This window comes from Anolis sagrei, chromosome 1 (genome assembly GCF_037176765.1).
Source record: "Anolis sagrei isolate rAnoSag1 chromosome 1, rAnoSag1.mat, whole genome shotgun sequence".
Taxonomy (NCBI): Eukaryota; Metazoa; Chordata; class Lepidosauria; order Squamata; family Dactyloidae; genus Anolis; species Anolis sagrei.
The window spans coordinates 1,068,856-1,084,146 of record NC_090021.1 but is presented as its reverse complement, the minus strand read 5'-3'; the positions used below and the strand labels follow the sequence as shown (position 1 = coordinate 1,084,146).

General features: G+C 49.7%; 1 protein-coding gene across 2 annotated transcripts in view; it reads right to left on the bottom strand.

Annotated features, from left to right (window-relative positions):
• Positions 1 to 15,291, bottom strand: part of NRBP1 (nuclear receptor binding protein 1) — a 40,680-nt gene that overhangs the window by 13,590 nt on the left and 11,799 nt on the right. The window contains exons 3-8 of one of the 2 annotated variants that reach the window (XM_067469290.1): positions 10,355 to 10,477; positions 10,092 to 10,193; positions 9,902 to 9,991; positions 8,411 to 8,451; positions 6,543 to 6,637; positions 1,225 to 1,248 (exon numbers count right to left, since the gene is read on the bottom strand). In XM_067469290.1, coding sequence (XP_067325391.1) covers positions 1,225 to 1,248; positions 6,543 to 6,637; positions 8,411 to 8,451; positions 9,902 to 9,991; positions 10,092 to 10,193; positions 10,355 to 10,477 — 475 coding nt within the window. The remainder of the gene's footprint in view (positions 1 to 1,224; positions 1,249 to 6,542; positions 6,638 to 8,410; positions 8,452 to 9,901; positions 9,992 to 10,091; positions 10,194 to 10,354; positions 10,478 to 15,291) is intronic. The other variant, XM_067469307.1, reaches the window with a different exon arrangement.

Below are 15,291 nucleotides of genomic sequence, written 5' to 3'. Positions count from 1 at the left end.
AACATGGCTCTTGTCCATTCTTCTCCAGCAAGCAGCGCACTCCTTGCAGATGCCGCGGCTGCTGCTCAGAGGGATTCCTGCCTTGGCTCCTCTGGGCCGCCTTCCTCTGGATTCCTTTCCACTTCTTCTCCCTCCTGCTCGGCCTCTGCTCTTCCTGGGATTCTTCTGCATCCCGCTCTGTCCCTGGGGGGAGGAGGGAGGGTGCAGCCCCCAGACCCCATCCATTCATGTATCCCACCATCCACATCAGCCGGGGGACCCCCTCAGGCGTCACCCCCAAAGCCCGTCCCTTGCAGCTAGCAGGGGAACACGCCCCGCACCCGGTCCTTGCATGCAGCCCCTTCTGCCGAAGCTGCTCCTCCACCTGCGGTTACCTTCCTCGGCCTCTCCTTCGCTGCCGCTGCTGCCGCCGCCACTGCTGCCTCTCCGCTGGGCCCCGGTCTGGTCCGCCGTCCATCTGTGCCCCGCCCCCGAGAAGAACGCCTTGGCCAGGGGCTCCAGAGCCCTCCTGCCTGGCCAAAGCGAAGGCACTCTTTAGTCCCCAAGACCAAACCGTGGTGGACGGGGAGGCAGGCCGGCACTCCCTCCGGCTTGGGGTCCCGGTCCCAACACCCAGAGCTGAGCATCTCCTCAAAGCCGTCAAAGCAGAGGCATCGGGCAACCAGCTAAGGAAGGCAGATGCCATGAGAGCAGAGGCAGCAGCAGCATCGGCCTAGGAATAATGTGCCTGCCTTCCCGTCCAGTCAGACATCGTTTGCTCTTTGGTGCAAGGAGGGCAACACTAAGCGCACAGCCAAAGCAGCAGCAGCAGGAGGAAGAGGAGCCAAGGCTCAGCCCCTTCCCCTGAAGACCCCAACACACACGCACCACACCGGAGCCTCCACAGCAGACACAAGCAAGAAGCAAGCGGAGCCCAGGCCGAGGGGAAGAGCAAGGAGCGAGACCTTTGCGGCAGCAGCACCAACAACAACAATGACTAAGAGCAGCCATTGAGGCCGCGTGCGGGAGGCTCCCCCATGCAGCAAAGGCAGACCCCCTCCTCACCCACCCCTCAATGGATAATCTACAAAGATGGGGGGGGGGGGGAGAGAGGCCAGGCCCACCAGCCTCACAAGCAAGAGGGGAACACCTTCTACGCGCCTTCAGGACATATATATATATGTGTAGCTATCACACATGTATTTCATCTGAAAGTCACACCACAGAACAGAGGCACAGGCTCACCATTAGCAAAGATCCTGTGGAAGACTGTCGGCAAGAGAGAGGGAGGCAGAGAAAGAGAGAGAGAGAGAGAGGTACCCCATAAGTGGGAGAGCAAGCCAGGCAGGGGCGAGGGCGGGGCAGCAGGGCGGGGCCTTGGCTCTCCAAGGAAGGAAGGAAGGGAGGAAGGGGCCAACCCTTGGGTCACTGGCCTGGCAAATCCAGTGGAGCCCCCACTTCCCTGAGGACAGAGCCCACCGCTGCCCAGGTGGGTCCTGCCCCTCAGGGACCCTGGTGCCCCCTCCCCTCAGGCGCCTTGGACTGCTGACCTGAAGAAGCCTCTTGGGAGGAAGAGGAAGGAGAGCAAGGTGAGGCTGTGGGTGTGTCTCTGTGAGAGGGACCCTCCCCACTGGGTGGAATCAGAGCTGAAAGAGGCCATCTTTGGAAACTTTTAAACAGAGGCTGATGGCCATCTGTCAGGGGTGATTTGAATGCAATATTCCTGCTTCTTGGCAGAATGGGGTTGGACTGGATGGCCCACCAGGTCTCTTCCAACCCTTTGATTCTATGATTCTATGAGGCCACAAAGGCTATCCAGACCATCCTCTGCTTTGGCTTCAAGGGGAACGCACAGCCATCCTATTCCCCCCACCCACATTGCTTGCCCACCTGCCCCAATGCGATCCAGAGAGGGAGACTCAGGAGGAGGAGGGTCAATCCACCCCCGAGGCCCAATCACGGAGGACCTGATCAAAGCAGGATCCTTAGAGGCAAGTGACCATGTGCTCCTGCAGTTCGCAATACGAAGAATGGCTGAAACTAAGACAAGTCAAACCCACATTCTGGACTTCCGAAAAATGGAGGAAATACTGAGTGGGATTCCGTGGACGCCGATACTAAAAGACAAGGAGCTACAGATGGATGGGAGTTTTTCAAGAGTGAAATACTCAAGGTGCAATTGCAAATAGTGCCAACAAAGAGAAAAAAATAGGACAAGTGCAAAGGAGCACTTGTCCAAAGATCTTCTAACTGTGGTAAGACTCAAAAGTGACATACACAAGAAGTGGAAAAAGGGAGAAATCACCAAAGAAGAATTCAAACAAATAGCCAACTCCCGTAGGGAAAAGGTCCACAAGGCTAAAGCACAAAATGAGCTCAGGCCTGCCAGGGACATTAAAAACAATAAAAAGGACTTCTTTTCTTATGTCAGTAGAAAAAGGAAGAACAAGGAGGCGATAGGGCCTCTTCGAGGAGAAGATGGGGCAATGCTGACAGGGGATGATAGGGAAAGGGCAGAACTACTTAATGCCTTCTTTGCCTCGGTCTTCTCACAAAAAGAGAGTCTTCAACCTCAGCAAGATGGAGTGGATGAGGGATTGGAGGACATCCAACCCCAAATTGGGAAAGAAGTCGTCCAATAATACCTGGCCACTCTAAATGAGTCCAAGTCCCCTTTCAGGGCCAGATCAACTACACCCCAGAGTATTGAAGGAACTAGCGGAAGTCATTTCGGAACCATTCGCAACCATCTTTGAGAGTTCTTGGAGAACAGGAGAAGTTCCAGCAGATTGGAGGAGGGCCAATGTGGTCCCAATCTTCAAGAAGGGAAAAAAGGATGACCCAAACAACGACCAATGTCCGGTCAGCCTCACGTCGATATCAGGCAAGATTCTGGAAAAGATTGTGAAGGAAGCGGTCTGCAAACACTTAGAAACAAATGCAGTCATTGCTAATAGTCAACATGGATTTCTCAAAAACAAGTCATGCCAGACTAATCAGATCTCTTTTTTCGATAGAGTTACAAGCTGGGTAGATGCGGGGGATGATGTCCTGGATGGAGCGTGTCTGGATTTGAGGAAGGCCTTCTTTGACAAGGTCCCCCATGACCTTCTGGCAAGGAAACTAGTCCAAGGTGGGCGAGGCAAAACTTTGGTGAGGTGGATCTGTAATTGGTTAAATGGACGAACCCAGAGGGTGATTCTCCCCAAGGCTTCCTCTTCATCCTGGAAAGAAGTGACGAGGAGAGTGCCATCAGCAGGGTTTCCACATGGGCCCGGTCCTGCTCAGGATCTTTATGAATGACTTCGATGAAGGGCTAGAAGGCAGGATCATCAAGTTTGCAGACGACACCAAATTGGGAGGGAGAGCCAAGACTCCAGAGGACAGGAACAGGACTCAAAGGGATCTTGACAGATTAGAGAGATGATGGGCCAAAACTCACACAATGAAGTTCAACAGGGACACATGCAAGAAAAAATGAAATGCAAAGAGACAGAATGGGGGACGCCTGGCTTGAGAGCAGTACCCATGGAAAAGATCTTGGAGTCCTCGTGGGGAGGAAGGAAGGGGAACATGAGCCAGGAATGTGATGTGGCGGCAAAAAAATCCAATGGGATGTTGGCTTGCATCAAGAGGAGCCTCGTGCCTAGATCCAGGGAAGTCCTGCTCCCCATGCTCGATTCTGCCTTGGTTAGACCACACCTGGGATCACACTGTGTCCAATTCTGGGCACCACAATTGAAGGGAGATGTTGATTCCAAGCTGGAATGTGTCCAGAGAAAGAAGGCGACTAAAATGATCCAGGGTCTGGAGAACAAGCCCTATGAGGAACGGCTTAGAGAGCTGGGCATGTTTAGCCTTCAGAAGAGAAGGCGGAGACGAGACATAATGAGGGCCAGGTATAAATACGTGAGGGGAAGTCCTAGGGAGGAGGGAGAAGGCTTCCTTTCAGCTGCCCTGGAGACCAGGGCGCAAGGGAACCATGGCTTCAAACTACAGGAAAGGAAGGACATTCCACCTGAACATGAGGAAGAACTTCCTGACTGTGTGAGAGAGCAAGCTGTTCAGTAGTGGAACTCTCTCTCTGTCGGGGATGCTTTGAATGCAATTTTCCTGCTTCTTGGCAGACTGGGATTGGACTGGGTGATGGCCCACGAGGTCTCTTCCAACTCTAGGATTCTATGATTCCAGACACTATTCCCAGAGATGTTTGGCTTGGAGAAGAGAAGGTTGAGAGAAGGGCACGTGTGGGCCAGGTTTCAGTATTGGAGAGGAGATCTCGTTGTTTCCTGTTGCCCTGGAGACAAGGACTCAATGGAGCCACGGGTTCAAATAACAGAAAAGGAACATTATGAAGAATTCCCTGACTATGAGAAGAGCTGTTCAATAGTGGAACTCTCTGCCTTGGAGTCTGATGGAGTCTTCTTTTCTGGACATCTTTAAGCAAAGGTTGGATGGTCATCTCTTTAGAGGGCTTTGGTTGTTAAAGAGCTTGGGCTGGATGGCCGTTTTCCAACTCTAGGCTTCTATGATGGCCTGAGCTCTGCACCGGATGATCTGGACCTCAGCCTGTGTGTCCTCCAGCAGCACAGGAGCCCAAGGCAGGCTGTGGGGCTGGCCATCTCTCTGGGAGCTCCTCCAAAACGGGCCAAAAGGAGAAGGCTTCCCTTCCTCCCTGATGTGGCTGCAGAAGGGGCTCTGGCTCTGCATCCGCTCCTTCCGTGCTTCAGATCCATGGGGCGTCCATCCCTCCATCCGTTGAGGGGACTGTGGCCTCCCAGCGACTACAGATCCTATCATCCTCTACCGCGGCCACTTCTTCAGGCTGATGGGATTCAGGAAGGTACCCAGGGGTCCACTGCTCTCGACCCAAATCCCATTCCCAGAGAAAGACTTTGCCCCAATCATCTTATGCCTCCAAAGCAAATTGTTACACATTCTTTAAAGAGAAGTAAGCTGCAAACATCAACAAGTAAAGGCACCCCTTGGCTCTGGGATGCGATGCCTCTGCTATGCTGGATGAGCCTCTTTTGTGGGAACGGCACAGGATAACAGGAGGGAAGGCCAGGCGTTGGCCGGTTTGAGACGAAACGATGGATCGGAAATTAGAAGAAAAGGCATTCCTCATTAAGAACAGACTTCCTGGGATGGCAGATGACCCTCCACCATTGGATTCCTTGAGAGAGAGGCCGGCTTGGCACCTGCTTTTGGAGACCCCCGCCTGGCAGAAGGGGTCTGAGGGAAATGGTCGCCCTGGGGCCCCTCCACGGTGCCAGCCCCTCCCCTGGGATCCTGGTCCACCCAAACCAGCATCTCTGGATGTTGGGGTTCAGCCTGTGTGTGAACCTGAAGCTGATTCTCTGATTGTATTCCCCGATGCCAATGTAGATGTCAATGTGAATTCTGAGGCCAATTAAGATGATGATGGTTTGAGTAGTGAAAATCCTACAGCTTTGGAAAGTGAAAGTCAAAATTCCCAAGAGAACATGCATTCCGAGCCGAGCAGAGAAGTTTCACTCCCTTTTCCTTCCAGCCTTAGTTTTCCAGAGAATCTGACAACTGGTCTGCCTAATGAGGATAGGCGGGGGCAGACTTGGCAGAGCCGGGGAGAAGCACAAAGTTTACGTAGGTCAGCCAGATTGAGAGAAATACAACCAAAAACGTCAGGCGTGTCTTGCAATAGATTTCTCGGCCTTAAGTATGCCTGGCCTGAATGCAGCTTCAGACCATGCATCGTTCCAGATTCATGAGCAAGCTTTTACAGGTCTCCTGATTAATGTGGCCTTGTTCCTCTGAGGTTTTCTGGTTGTTTCAAGTACGGTTAGTGGATTGCTAACAGGTTCCAGGATTCAGCAGTTTTGCTGTGGGTTTTATGATCTTGTTTATGGACATTTCTTGCTGCTGATTTTTACTGTGACTTTTTACCTTTGCATTTTTCCTCTATTTTGTATTCATCTTTCATCAATAAAAAAGGATTGTTTTCCTAGAGTCAAGTGTGGTGGATGGTTGTCTGGGTTGCAACACTGGGAGAAAGAGTGTCCCGGTCCCCAGTCTCTGGGGCTCCTCGGCAGGAAGCTCCCGTAAGCACAGCCCCCCCCAAATCGCATGGAAAAATGCAGAGTGGGAAAGGCAGCCGTGCAAGGACGGCGCAGACAAGAGCAACAAGCGACCCGCCTCTGCCACACTGGCCACACAGACATACTGCAAGGGGGTGGGAGGGGCACGCCAAGGGAGGCCTCCGCTCCCTAAAACACCTTGGAAGGCAATACACAGGAAACCCTTTCTCCCACCCAGAGACACCCCCCTCCAGCCCCTCCACAAAGGCCAACAGCCAGATCCCAAGCAGGAAGTGGCCAAGGGGCAGCCCGCCAGGAAGTTTCCAAAGGTGAGCAGCATCTGCTCCAGAGAGAGCGGCCAGGAGGAATCACTCCGGGTCCTGCGACCACCTTTCCACCTTCCTTCATTCCTTGCAAGATTGGCCAAGAGGGTGGGACGGCCAAAGGGGCCCCACGGGCTCAGGGCCTCTCCCAATCCCTGGTCAGCTCCACACAGATCCATCTTACCTGAACCGATCTTGATGAGCCCGTTGTGCTGGATGAAGATGGTGTCACACGTCAAGTTTCCGTGGATGATGGGAGGGTCGCAGGAGTGAAGGTAACTGGGAAAGCAACACAGGAAAATGGGCAAAGAGACACACAGGTAGGTGGGTGGGTGTGTATGGGGGGGGGGGAGATGTCACTGTCATGCCCAGTTCAATTTCTGGTGCTGTCATCTCTCTTATCTTTCCTTTTGTCTTAATCCTCTTTATCCTACAATTATCCTATAATTCTTTACCCACTTGGTGGTGTTGGGACTCAGCCTGTTATTGAACCCATTGAACTTGAACCTGTAAGTGTGTTTCAGTTTCCTGATGTGTCTGATGTGGGTAATGAGGAGGGAAGTCAGTCTCCTGTTGCTTCTGATGTGGGGGATGCTGGGACTGACTCTGAGGTGCAAAATGGAGAGACTTTGGTCAATGAGTTTCATGCAGACACTGACAGAGAGGCTTCGGTGCAAAGGGCAGATTCTCATGAGAATGTTTCTATCAGGTCTCAGGAGAACGGTTTACTCTCTCCGCCTGTGAGCTCTCCAGATTCTAGTTTGGAAAACAGTCTGCCACCTGGTCAAGTTAATGAGGAGTCAGATAAGCAGAGTCCGCGGCTGGAGATTAGCCAGAATCGACAAGAGGCCCAATGTTTATGTAGATCCGAAAGAATCTGACAATTAAAGTCAAAGTCTTGTGGAAAATGAAACCAGTTTTTGGGATTTAAAGTGTATCTGTAGAAAATCTTGTCAGATCAGGCATCATTTGGAAACTAAGTATAAGCCTCATGGAATTCCTGCTCGAGTGGTCTCGTCTTCCTGAGTTTTTCTAACCTTTCCAGGTGACTAGCAGCGTCTGGTCTGTTTTTGCTTCTTGTTTGATTCCTGTCTAGATATCATTGCCTTGGATTATATTCTCATGCTTTTTGGACATTGCTTTTGATTGCTACATTTTGGACACTGTTTTATCTGTCTTCCTTTGGATGCCTTATTGCTTTTTGGAATCTCATCTATCGTTACAAGCATTTATTTCTACTGGCTTTTTTGTTAAGCTTTAATAAAAAGGAATGTTCTTCCACTCAACGTGTGATGTGTTTATAGTCAGAGGGACTATTTCCTGTTCTGGAGTGCAACAGGTGGGTCTGCAATTCCTTAAGTCTCAATATGTTTAGTTATGTGTTCAATTAAGTAGAAATTATAGAACTTTACCAGCTTTACAGGATTTGTTCAAGGCACAGATATCCAATGTATCTTTCCCCAAGTTACAGTACGTCCGGATTTACTCCTTGTCCCTCTTGGCCCAATTAATTATCTACCCAATTAATTACTGAACACAAGTCTTGGTAGTTGTCCCTTCTGCAAGTTAATCAGGTAGTAAATCAATAAGTGTAAATAAGATACAACTCCTTTCATCAATTCATTTCCTGTCATTCCTTTTCTATATTTCTTAGCAACATGTCCTTAATTCCTATCCAAACACAATTCCCTGGACCTCCTAACGCCCCCCCCCCCCAAGTTTAATATTTTAAGCTTGATAAACTGTCATTGCAATAAACAAGACATGGCAACATGGAGGAGTCAAAATGCAGCAGCCGTGAAAGACCCTCAATGAAGAACCTGCTCCTTGCTGAGACCAACGGTTCTAACTGTCATTCGCCTCCAGAGACAAGTCCACCCAGATGGCCCTGGGCCAAACAAGGCCCACAAAAGGGAACCCCCCCCCCCACATTCTACAAAGGGAAGGGCCTGGGCGATATCCTCTGACTGGGCTCCTCTGGATGCCGTAATCCCATCTCCCACTGCCCCCAAGAGCCCCATTCCCCCCAATGCTGCAAACAAGGCCACCTACCTGAGGGCAGAAAGGATCTGGGTGCACCAACGCTTCCAGGCCTGCAACACAACCCCAGAGACACCCCCACAAAGACTATAAGTATTTCCTCATTGTGAAGATTTGAAAAAGGACCCCATGATATGGTGGGTTAACTGGAGAGACATGTGTCAGCAGCTGATTGGCTGAGCGTGCCAAGAGCCAGAGTTCTGATTGGTGGCTGCCTCTGACTAACTGCTGAGACCAACGGTTCTAACTGTCATTCTGACATTTTTCTCTCTTTGGACAATGAAGAGAAAGCGCTGGCTGCCAGCTATCAAAAAGACTGATTATTTTAAGGCATGAGACTATTTAAAAGGACTATCTTATTCCTCTGATCTCTGCCTGAATTCAAAGAGACCGACATATATATTGTTACACAGTTTGAACTCTTGAATTAAAGTAAAGTAAATGGCACAAGCCTGAGAGACATTTTGTTAGAGCTCAGCCTGTGATTGCGTTCCAGGATCAGGGTGCTTTGGATGTGGGGAATTATGTTAATGAGGCTCAAGATGAGTTTCAAGACGGCAATGGTTTGGTCAGTAATACTGATGCAAAGAATGACCAGGAGATCCCTGCAGTTTCCCATGAGAATGTCCCTGAGGGGCGTGGAGATAATGGTGTGCTTTCTGAATTGTTACCAGAGAGTTCGAATGCAAAAATTAATGAGCAAGTAGATAATGAGCCAAGAGATAGACAAGAAGAGATAAGTCAAAACAGGAGAGCCAAGCAATGGCTTTGGCGCTCTGCCAGGCTTTGACAGAAAACAATACCAAGTAAAGAGGAACCAATTTCTGACCTTTAGTGACCTAGTTAACGAGGGGATAAAAGTCTCAAGTTTGGGATGTGTAGTCAGATGAAGCATCGTTTAGAATCACGCCAAGTTCTCGTCCTTGTTTTATGGAAACCCTGCTTTGAAGTTTCATGTTAAGATATGATTCCTGGATTTCACGATTGGTTACCCAAGCCTTGGATCAATGTATTCCTGATTTTCTGGATTGTATTGGAGATGTGTTTACTTTGCTTTTATGGACATTGCTGAACTCTACCTTGGACTAATTTGTTCCTGCTTATCTTCTTACCTAATTGGATTTACCTATTTCTTTAAAGTGCTTTTTTACTTTGCTGCTTTTCAATAAAAAGATTGTTTTTTCCTATTCAATGAGTGGTGTTTAAAGTTGGAGGATTATTCCTGTTCTGGAGTGCAACACATTTTATTATACTGCAGGATAAATCTTGGTTTAAATACTATGGTAAAGCTTCTCCTTATTCTGCTTATACGCATTTACCAACCCTCACACATTGGGGCCCAGGTCCCCTTTTGCTGTGGGGAGCTTTCCTTGTGGGCCCAGGAGCCTACTGCTCCTCCTCAGGGTGTGTGTGTGTGTGTGGGGGGGGGGGTGCCAGCTTCAGGGCCCCCCAGAAGAGAGGTCTGTCTGTGGAGAGAGAGGAGGAGGGGAGAGGGGGACTCGCCTTCTCGTTCATGGTCTTGTGGTTCTTCTTGGTCTTCTTCAGGAACTGCTTCAGGCTCCCCGAAGACATGTACTCTGTGATGAAGATCACCTGGCAGAACAAAGGAGAAGGAGGAAGGAGATGATGCAGCTGCCTGGCCTCCTGTGCAGTGGGGAGGGGGAAGAAGAGGGTGGGGAGGGGGAGCACTTACCCTGGCTTTGTTCTCCTTCACGTCAGCCCAGTACTTGTGGAACTTCACAATGTTCAGGTGCTCCAGCTGGATCAGGTTGTCGAAGACGGCCTTCACTTTCTCCTGTGGAAAAGTGAGAGGGAGGAGGGGGAGGTGAGTGGACCCACATCGAAGGAAGGGGACTGTATCACAGCCTCAGGCCAGCTCCCCCTCCCTAAAAACCCCTCCCAAGGACACCCACCGGCCACTCTCAGCCTCCCACCTGCCCCCTGAGGGCCACCCACCTCCTGCAGCTTGAAGTTCTTGCGTTCCGAGAATTGGACCTCATTCCAGACCACTTCCACACCTTCCTCCGTGTCCATGGCCAGGTAGGCACTGTCGATGCCCGGAACATTGCGCTGATTCACCTGGATGGGGAAAGGGTCAGTCAGAAGTGAAGGCCGGGGAGCAGCCTGACCCCCATGCCCTCCTCTGTCCAGCCAGGTCCATGAGGGGAGCCAGGGCCAGACAGTGGGCCCTGTGCTGGTATCCAATTCTACCCAAAAGCAACCCAAGAAAGCACAAAAGGAAAGTGGGGGAGGCCAACTCAGCAAAACACGGGCAGCTGGACTGCAGCCCCCAACATTCAGCACAGCCCTCATTGAGTGAGGATGGCGGGCTCAAACCCACATCGTCCAGGAAGCCAAAGGCCCAGCATCCCTGGCTCAATCAGTGCTTGGGTTTCCATTTTTATTTTAGCTGCTTTAGGATACTGAATTGTTCATTAGTACCAAAAAAATTCTGAAGAGCCATAACACTGTAGGAAAAACCAGAACCAATTTTAGCATTTCAACCAGGATTCTCAGTATAGAGCCTGAAGAGTGTGGTCAACAAAAGGCAGAAAGGGATGCAATTCAAAGGCTTCTCACTGAACCAGCAACTCACAGCTCACCAGGTTTGGGGAGCAAAAAACTGAAAGGGTTCAAGCATTGTGTTGCAACCCAGAGCAGGAAACTGGACCCTAAGACAACCATCCACCACACTCGACTTCAGGGAAAAACAATCCTTTTTATTGATGAAAGATGAGTACAAAAATAGAGGAAAATATGCAAGGTAAAATGCCACAGTGAAAAACAACAAGAAATGTCCATGAACAAGATCAAAAACCCACAGTAACCCTGCTAAATCCTGGAACCCGTTAGCAATCCACTAACCGTACTTGAAGCACTAGAAAAACTCCTTGGAACAAAGCCACTTGAAGCAGGAGAACTGCAAGAATCTGCACATTAATCTGAAACAATGCCTGGACTGAATGAGCATCCAGGCCAAGCGTTTTAAAAGCATTGAAATCTATTTCGTGACGTGCCTGAAGGCCGTGTTTGCATTTCTCTTAATCTAGCTGACCTCTGTAAACTCTGTGCTTCGCCTCTGCTTTGCCAAATCTGCCCCCGTCTATCCTCGTTAGAGGGACCAGGTGTCATATTATCTGGAGAGCTAGAAGGGAGTAAAAGTTCACTGCTTGGCTCTGAATCATTCTCATGGGAATTTGGACTTTCGCTTTCCAAAGCAGCAGGATTTTCACTACACAAACCGTCATCTTCTACATTGACCTCAGAATCATTGACATCTTCATAGACATCAGGAAATACAATCAGAGAGTCAGGTACAGATTCGCACACAGGCTGAACCCCAACACATTGCTAAAGTGAACCCTATTGGCTCATTACAATGACCAGCTTACCAGGAAGCGCATTTGGAAAGGTACCCTCCCCCCTCCCCACTTCCAATTAAGGAAAAATCTTTAATGATCTTCAAGGAAGTCCGGGACTTGTTGACTCTTTTTTCACAGAAAAGGACTTGTTTTTACTCTTTTTAAAGGCAAGCTGAAATTCAACCCCATTGTTGTTGTGAAAAAATAACAAACCTAGCTAGGGGAACATTATTAAAAGTAGAAATTATATGGTATTCTCTAAAGGGAGTAGAATCCTAAAGGTACAAATCAACAGGCAATGAGTGTGATGGTCACAGAATAGTTATTTGTAGTTCTTAGTTCAGGTTTGTGTTAAGATAGTGTGCTTGTTTTAGGTTTAGTTTTATAAGACATCACAGTCCAAGTGTTATAGATTATTAGAATTTGCTTTCTTTGCAATGTTTTGGTTTTCTTTTTTGACTTCTGTTTGCTTTAGTAAAAGAAAAGGTGCCCCACTGCTCCTGATGAGCCTCTGTGGGCTTCCTCTGGTCCCCCAGGGGTCCACTAACCAGTGGGGGAACCTAATAATAATAATAATAATAATAATAATAATAATAATAACAACAACAACTTTATTTATACCTTGCCACCATCTCCCCAAGGGACTCGGTGTGGTTTACATGAGGCCGAGCCCACAATACATCAATAATAAAAGCAATAACAAACAAACAATACAAACAGTTAAAATAATTCTCATATACAAAAAAATAAGCAATAAACATTAAAAACACAGTGGCTCTGCTCAGGCTGGCCTCATGCCCCTGTTGGACAGACAGATAGACAGATGGGCACTGCATTTACTGAGGATATGTCATCCTTGGGCCCAGAAGGATGATCAGAAGGCTTCCTCGGTGCTGGGGCACCTCAGGACTCTCAGGTGGGGCTAACTGGGGAAATTGAAGGGGATAACGGGAGTGCACAAGATGATTGAAAGCTGGGAGGGGGTTTCCACCAGAGACAAGTGGGGTTCAGCCCCTTGGAAGGAAAATGGTCCTAGGAAGGGCCTGGAGCAGAGGGGAGGGCAGTGAGGGGTCCAGCCTGGAATAATGAGGTCAAGTACGTGTGAAAAAGATCTTGGAGTCCTCATGGACAACAAGTTAAACATGAGCCAACAATGATGGGATTTTGGCCTGCATCAATAGGAGCCTAGTGTCTAAATCCAGGGAAGTCCTGCTCCCCATGCTCTATTCTGCTCTGGTTAGACCACACCTGGAATATTGTGTCCAATTCTGGGCACCACAATTCAAGAGAGATATTGACAAGCTGGAATGTGTCCAGAGGAGGGGAACTAAAATGATCAAGGGTCTGGAGAACAAGCCCAATGAGAAGCGGCTTAGGGAGCTGGGCATGTTTAGCCTGAAGAAGAGAAGGCTGAGAGGAGATATGATGAGGGCCATGGATAAATATGCGAGAGAAAGCCACAGGGAGGAGGGAGCAAGCTTCCTTTCTGCTTCCCTGGAGACTAGGACGCAAGGGAAGAATGGCTTCAAACTCCAAGAGAGGAGATTCCATCTGAACATGAGGAAGAACTTCCTGACTGTGAGAGCTGTTCAGCAGTGGAACTCTCTGCCCCGGAGTGTGGTGGAGGCTCCTTCTTTGGAAGCTTTGAGAGAGAGGCTGGATGGCCATCTGTCAGGAGTGATTTGAATGCAATATTCCTGCTTCTTGGCAGAATGGGGTTGGACTGGATGGCCCTTGAGGTCTCTTCCAACTCTTTGATTCTATGATTCTATACTGAGGATATGTCATCCTTGGGCCCAGAAGGATGATCAGAAGGCTTCCTCGGTGCTGGGGCACCTCAGGACTCTCAGGTGGGGCTAACTGGGGAAACTGGAAGGGATAACAGGAGTGCACAAGATGTTTGAAAGCAGGGAGGGGGTTTCCACCAGAGACAAGTGGGGTTCAGCCCCTTGGAAGGAAAATAGTCCTAGGAAAGGGCCTGGAGGAGACGGGAGGGCAATCAGAGGTCCAGCCTGGAATAATGAGCTCCTGTCCAGTTCTGGGCAAAGCAATTCAATAGAGAGGTGAACAAGCTTTAAAGCAGTGCTTCTCAACCTTGGGTCCCCAGATGTTTTTGGCCTACAATTCCCAGAAATCCTAACAGCTGGTAAACTGGCTGGGATTTCTGGGAGTTGTAGGCCAAAAACATCTGGGGACCCAAGGTTGAGAAGCACTGCTTTAAAGCATCCAGAGTAGGGCCAAAGTTTGGAAATTGTGAATCCCTCTGAAGAGTAGCGTAGGGAGATGGAGATGTTTAACTTGGAGATGCTTGACAGAAGGAGACATGAGAGTCAGGCTTACATTACTGAGAGGAGGAGGGAGAACTTCCCTTCACATTGGGAGGTCAGTAGGCTGGTCCTCACAGAGGATCAAAGATGGGAGGAAGCCATTCAGCCAGCCTCCCACCTTCTCCCTGCCAAATACTGCGAAAGACCTGTGTGCTTTGAGAAGGCAGAGCAGCTCCTTGGCACACTGACTGACTGAGAGCAATGGGGCTGCTCCATACCCTGGGCTTTGGTGCCAGGTATTCTTCTGTTCCTGCCCCCCCCCCCCCCAGTGCCAATTGGGCCTCCTCTCCTTGTCCTCCCCCCTGAGTGGGCCTTGTGTCCTGCTTCCAGGCTAGGGGAACCACCTTGGGCCAAGTTCAGATGGATGAGAGCCATTCAGCAGTGGAACTCTCTGCCCCGGAGTGTGGTGGAGGCTCCATCCTTCTTTGGAAGCTTTTAAGCAGAGGCTGGATGGCCATCTGTCAGGGGTGATTTGAATGCTATATTCCTGATTCTTGGCAGGGGGTTGGACTGGATGATGGCCCAGGAGGTCTCTTCCAACTCTTGGATTCTATGAGATATTGACAAGCTGGAATGTGTCCAGAGGAGAGCGACTAAAATGATAAAAGGTCTGGAGAACAAGCCCTATGAGGAGCGGCTTAAGGAGCTGGGCATGTTTAGCCTGAAGAAGAGAAGGCTGAGAGGAGATATGATGAGGGCCATGTATTAATATGTGAGAGGAAGCCTCAGGGAGGAGGAGGGAGCAAGCTTCCTTTCTGCTTCCTTGGAGACTAGGACGCGGAACAATGGCTTCAAACTACAAGAAAGGAGATTCCACCTGAACATGAGGAAGAACTTCCTGACTGTGAGAGCCGTTCAGCAGTGGAACTCTCTGCCCCGGAGTGTGGTGGAGGCTCCTTCTTTGGAAGCTTTTAAGCAGAGGCTGGATGACCATCTGTCAGGGGTGATTTGAGTGCAATATTCCTGCTTCTTGGCAGAATGGGGTTGGACTGGATGGCCCAGGAGGTCTCTTCCAACTCTTTGATTCTATGATTCTATGAAGTGGGCCACCTTGGGCCCGGGAGGCAGTAGCCTTACATCAGGGCTGCATTCCTCCCGGTGCCTCTCCCTCCCCTGGATGCCTGCCACTTCCTCGAGTGGCTCCATTCACCGTGAGTCACCCACGCCACGTCATTTGTTGTGAGGCTGCTGGTCCACCTGGCCA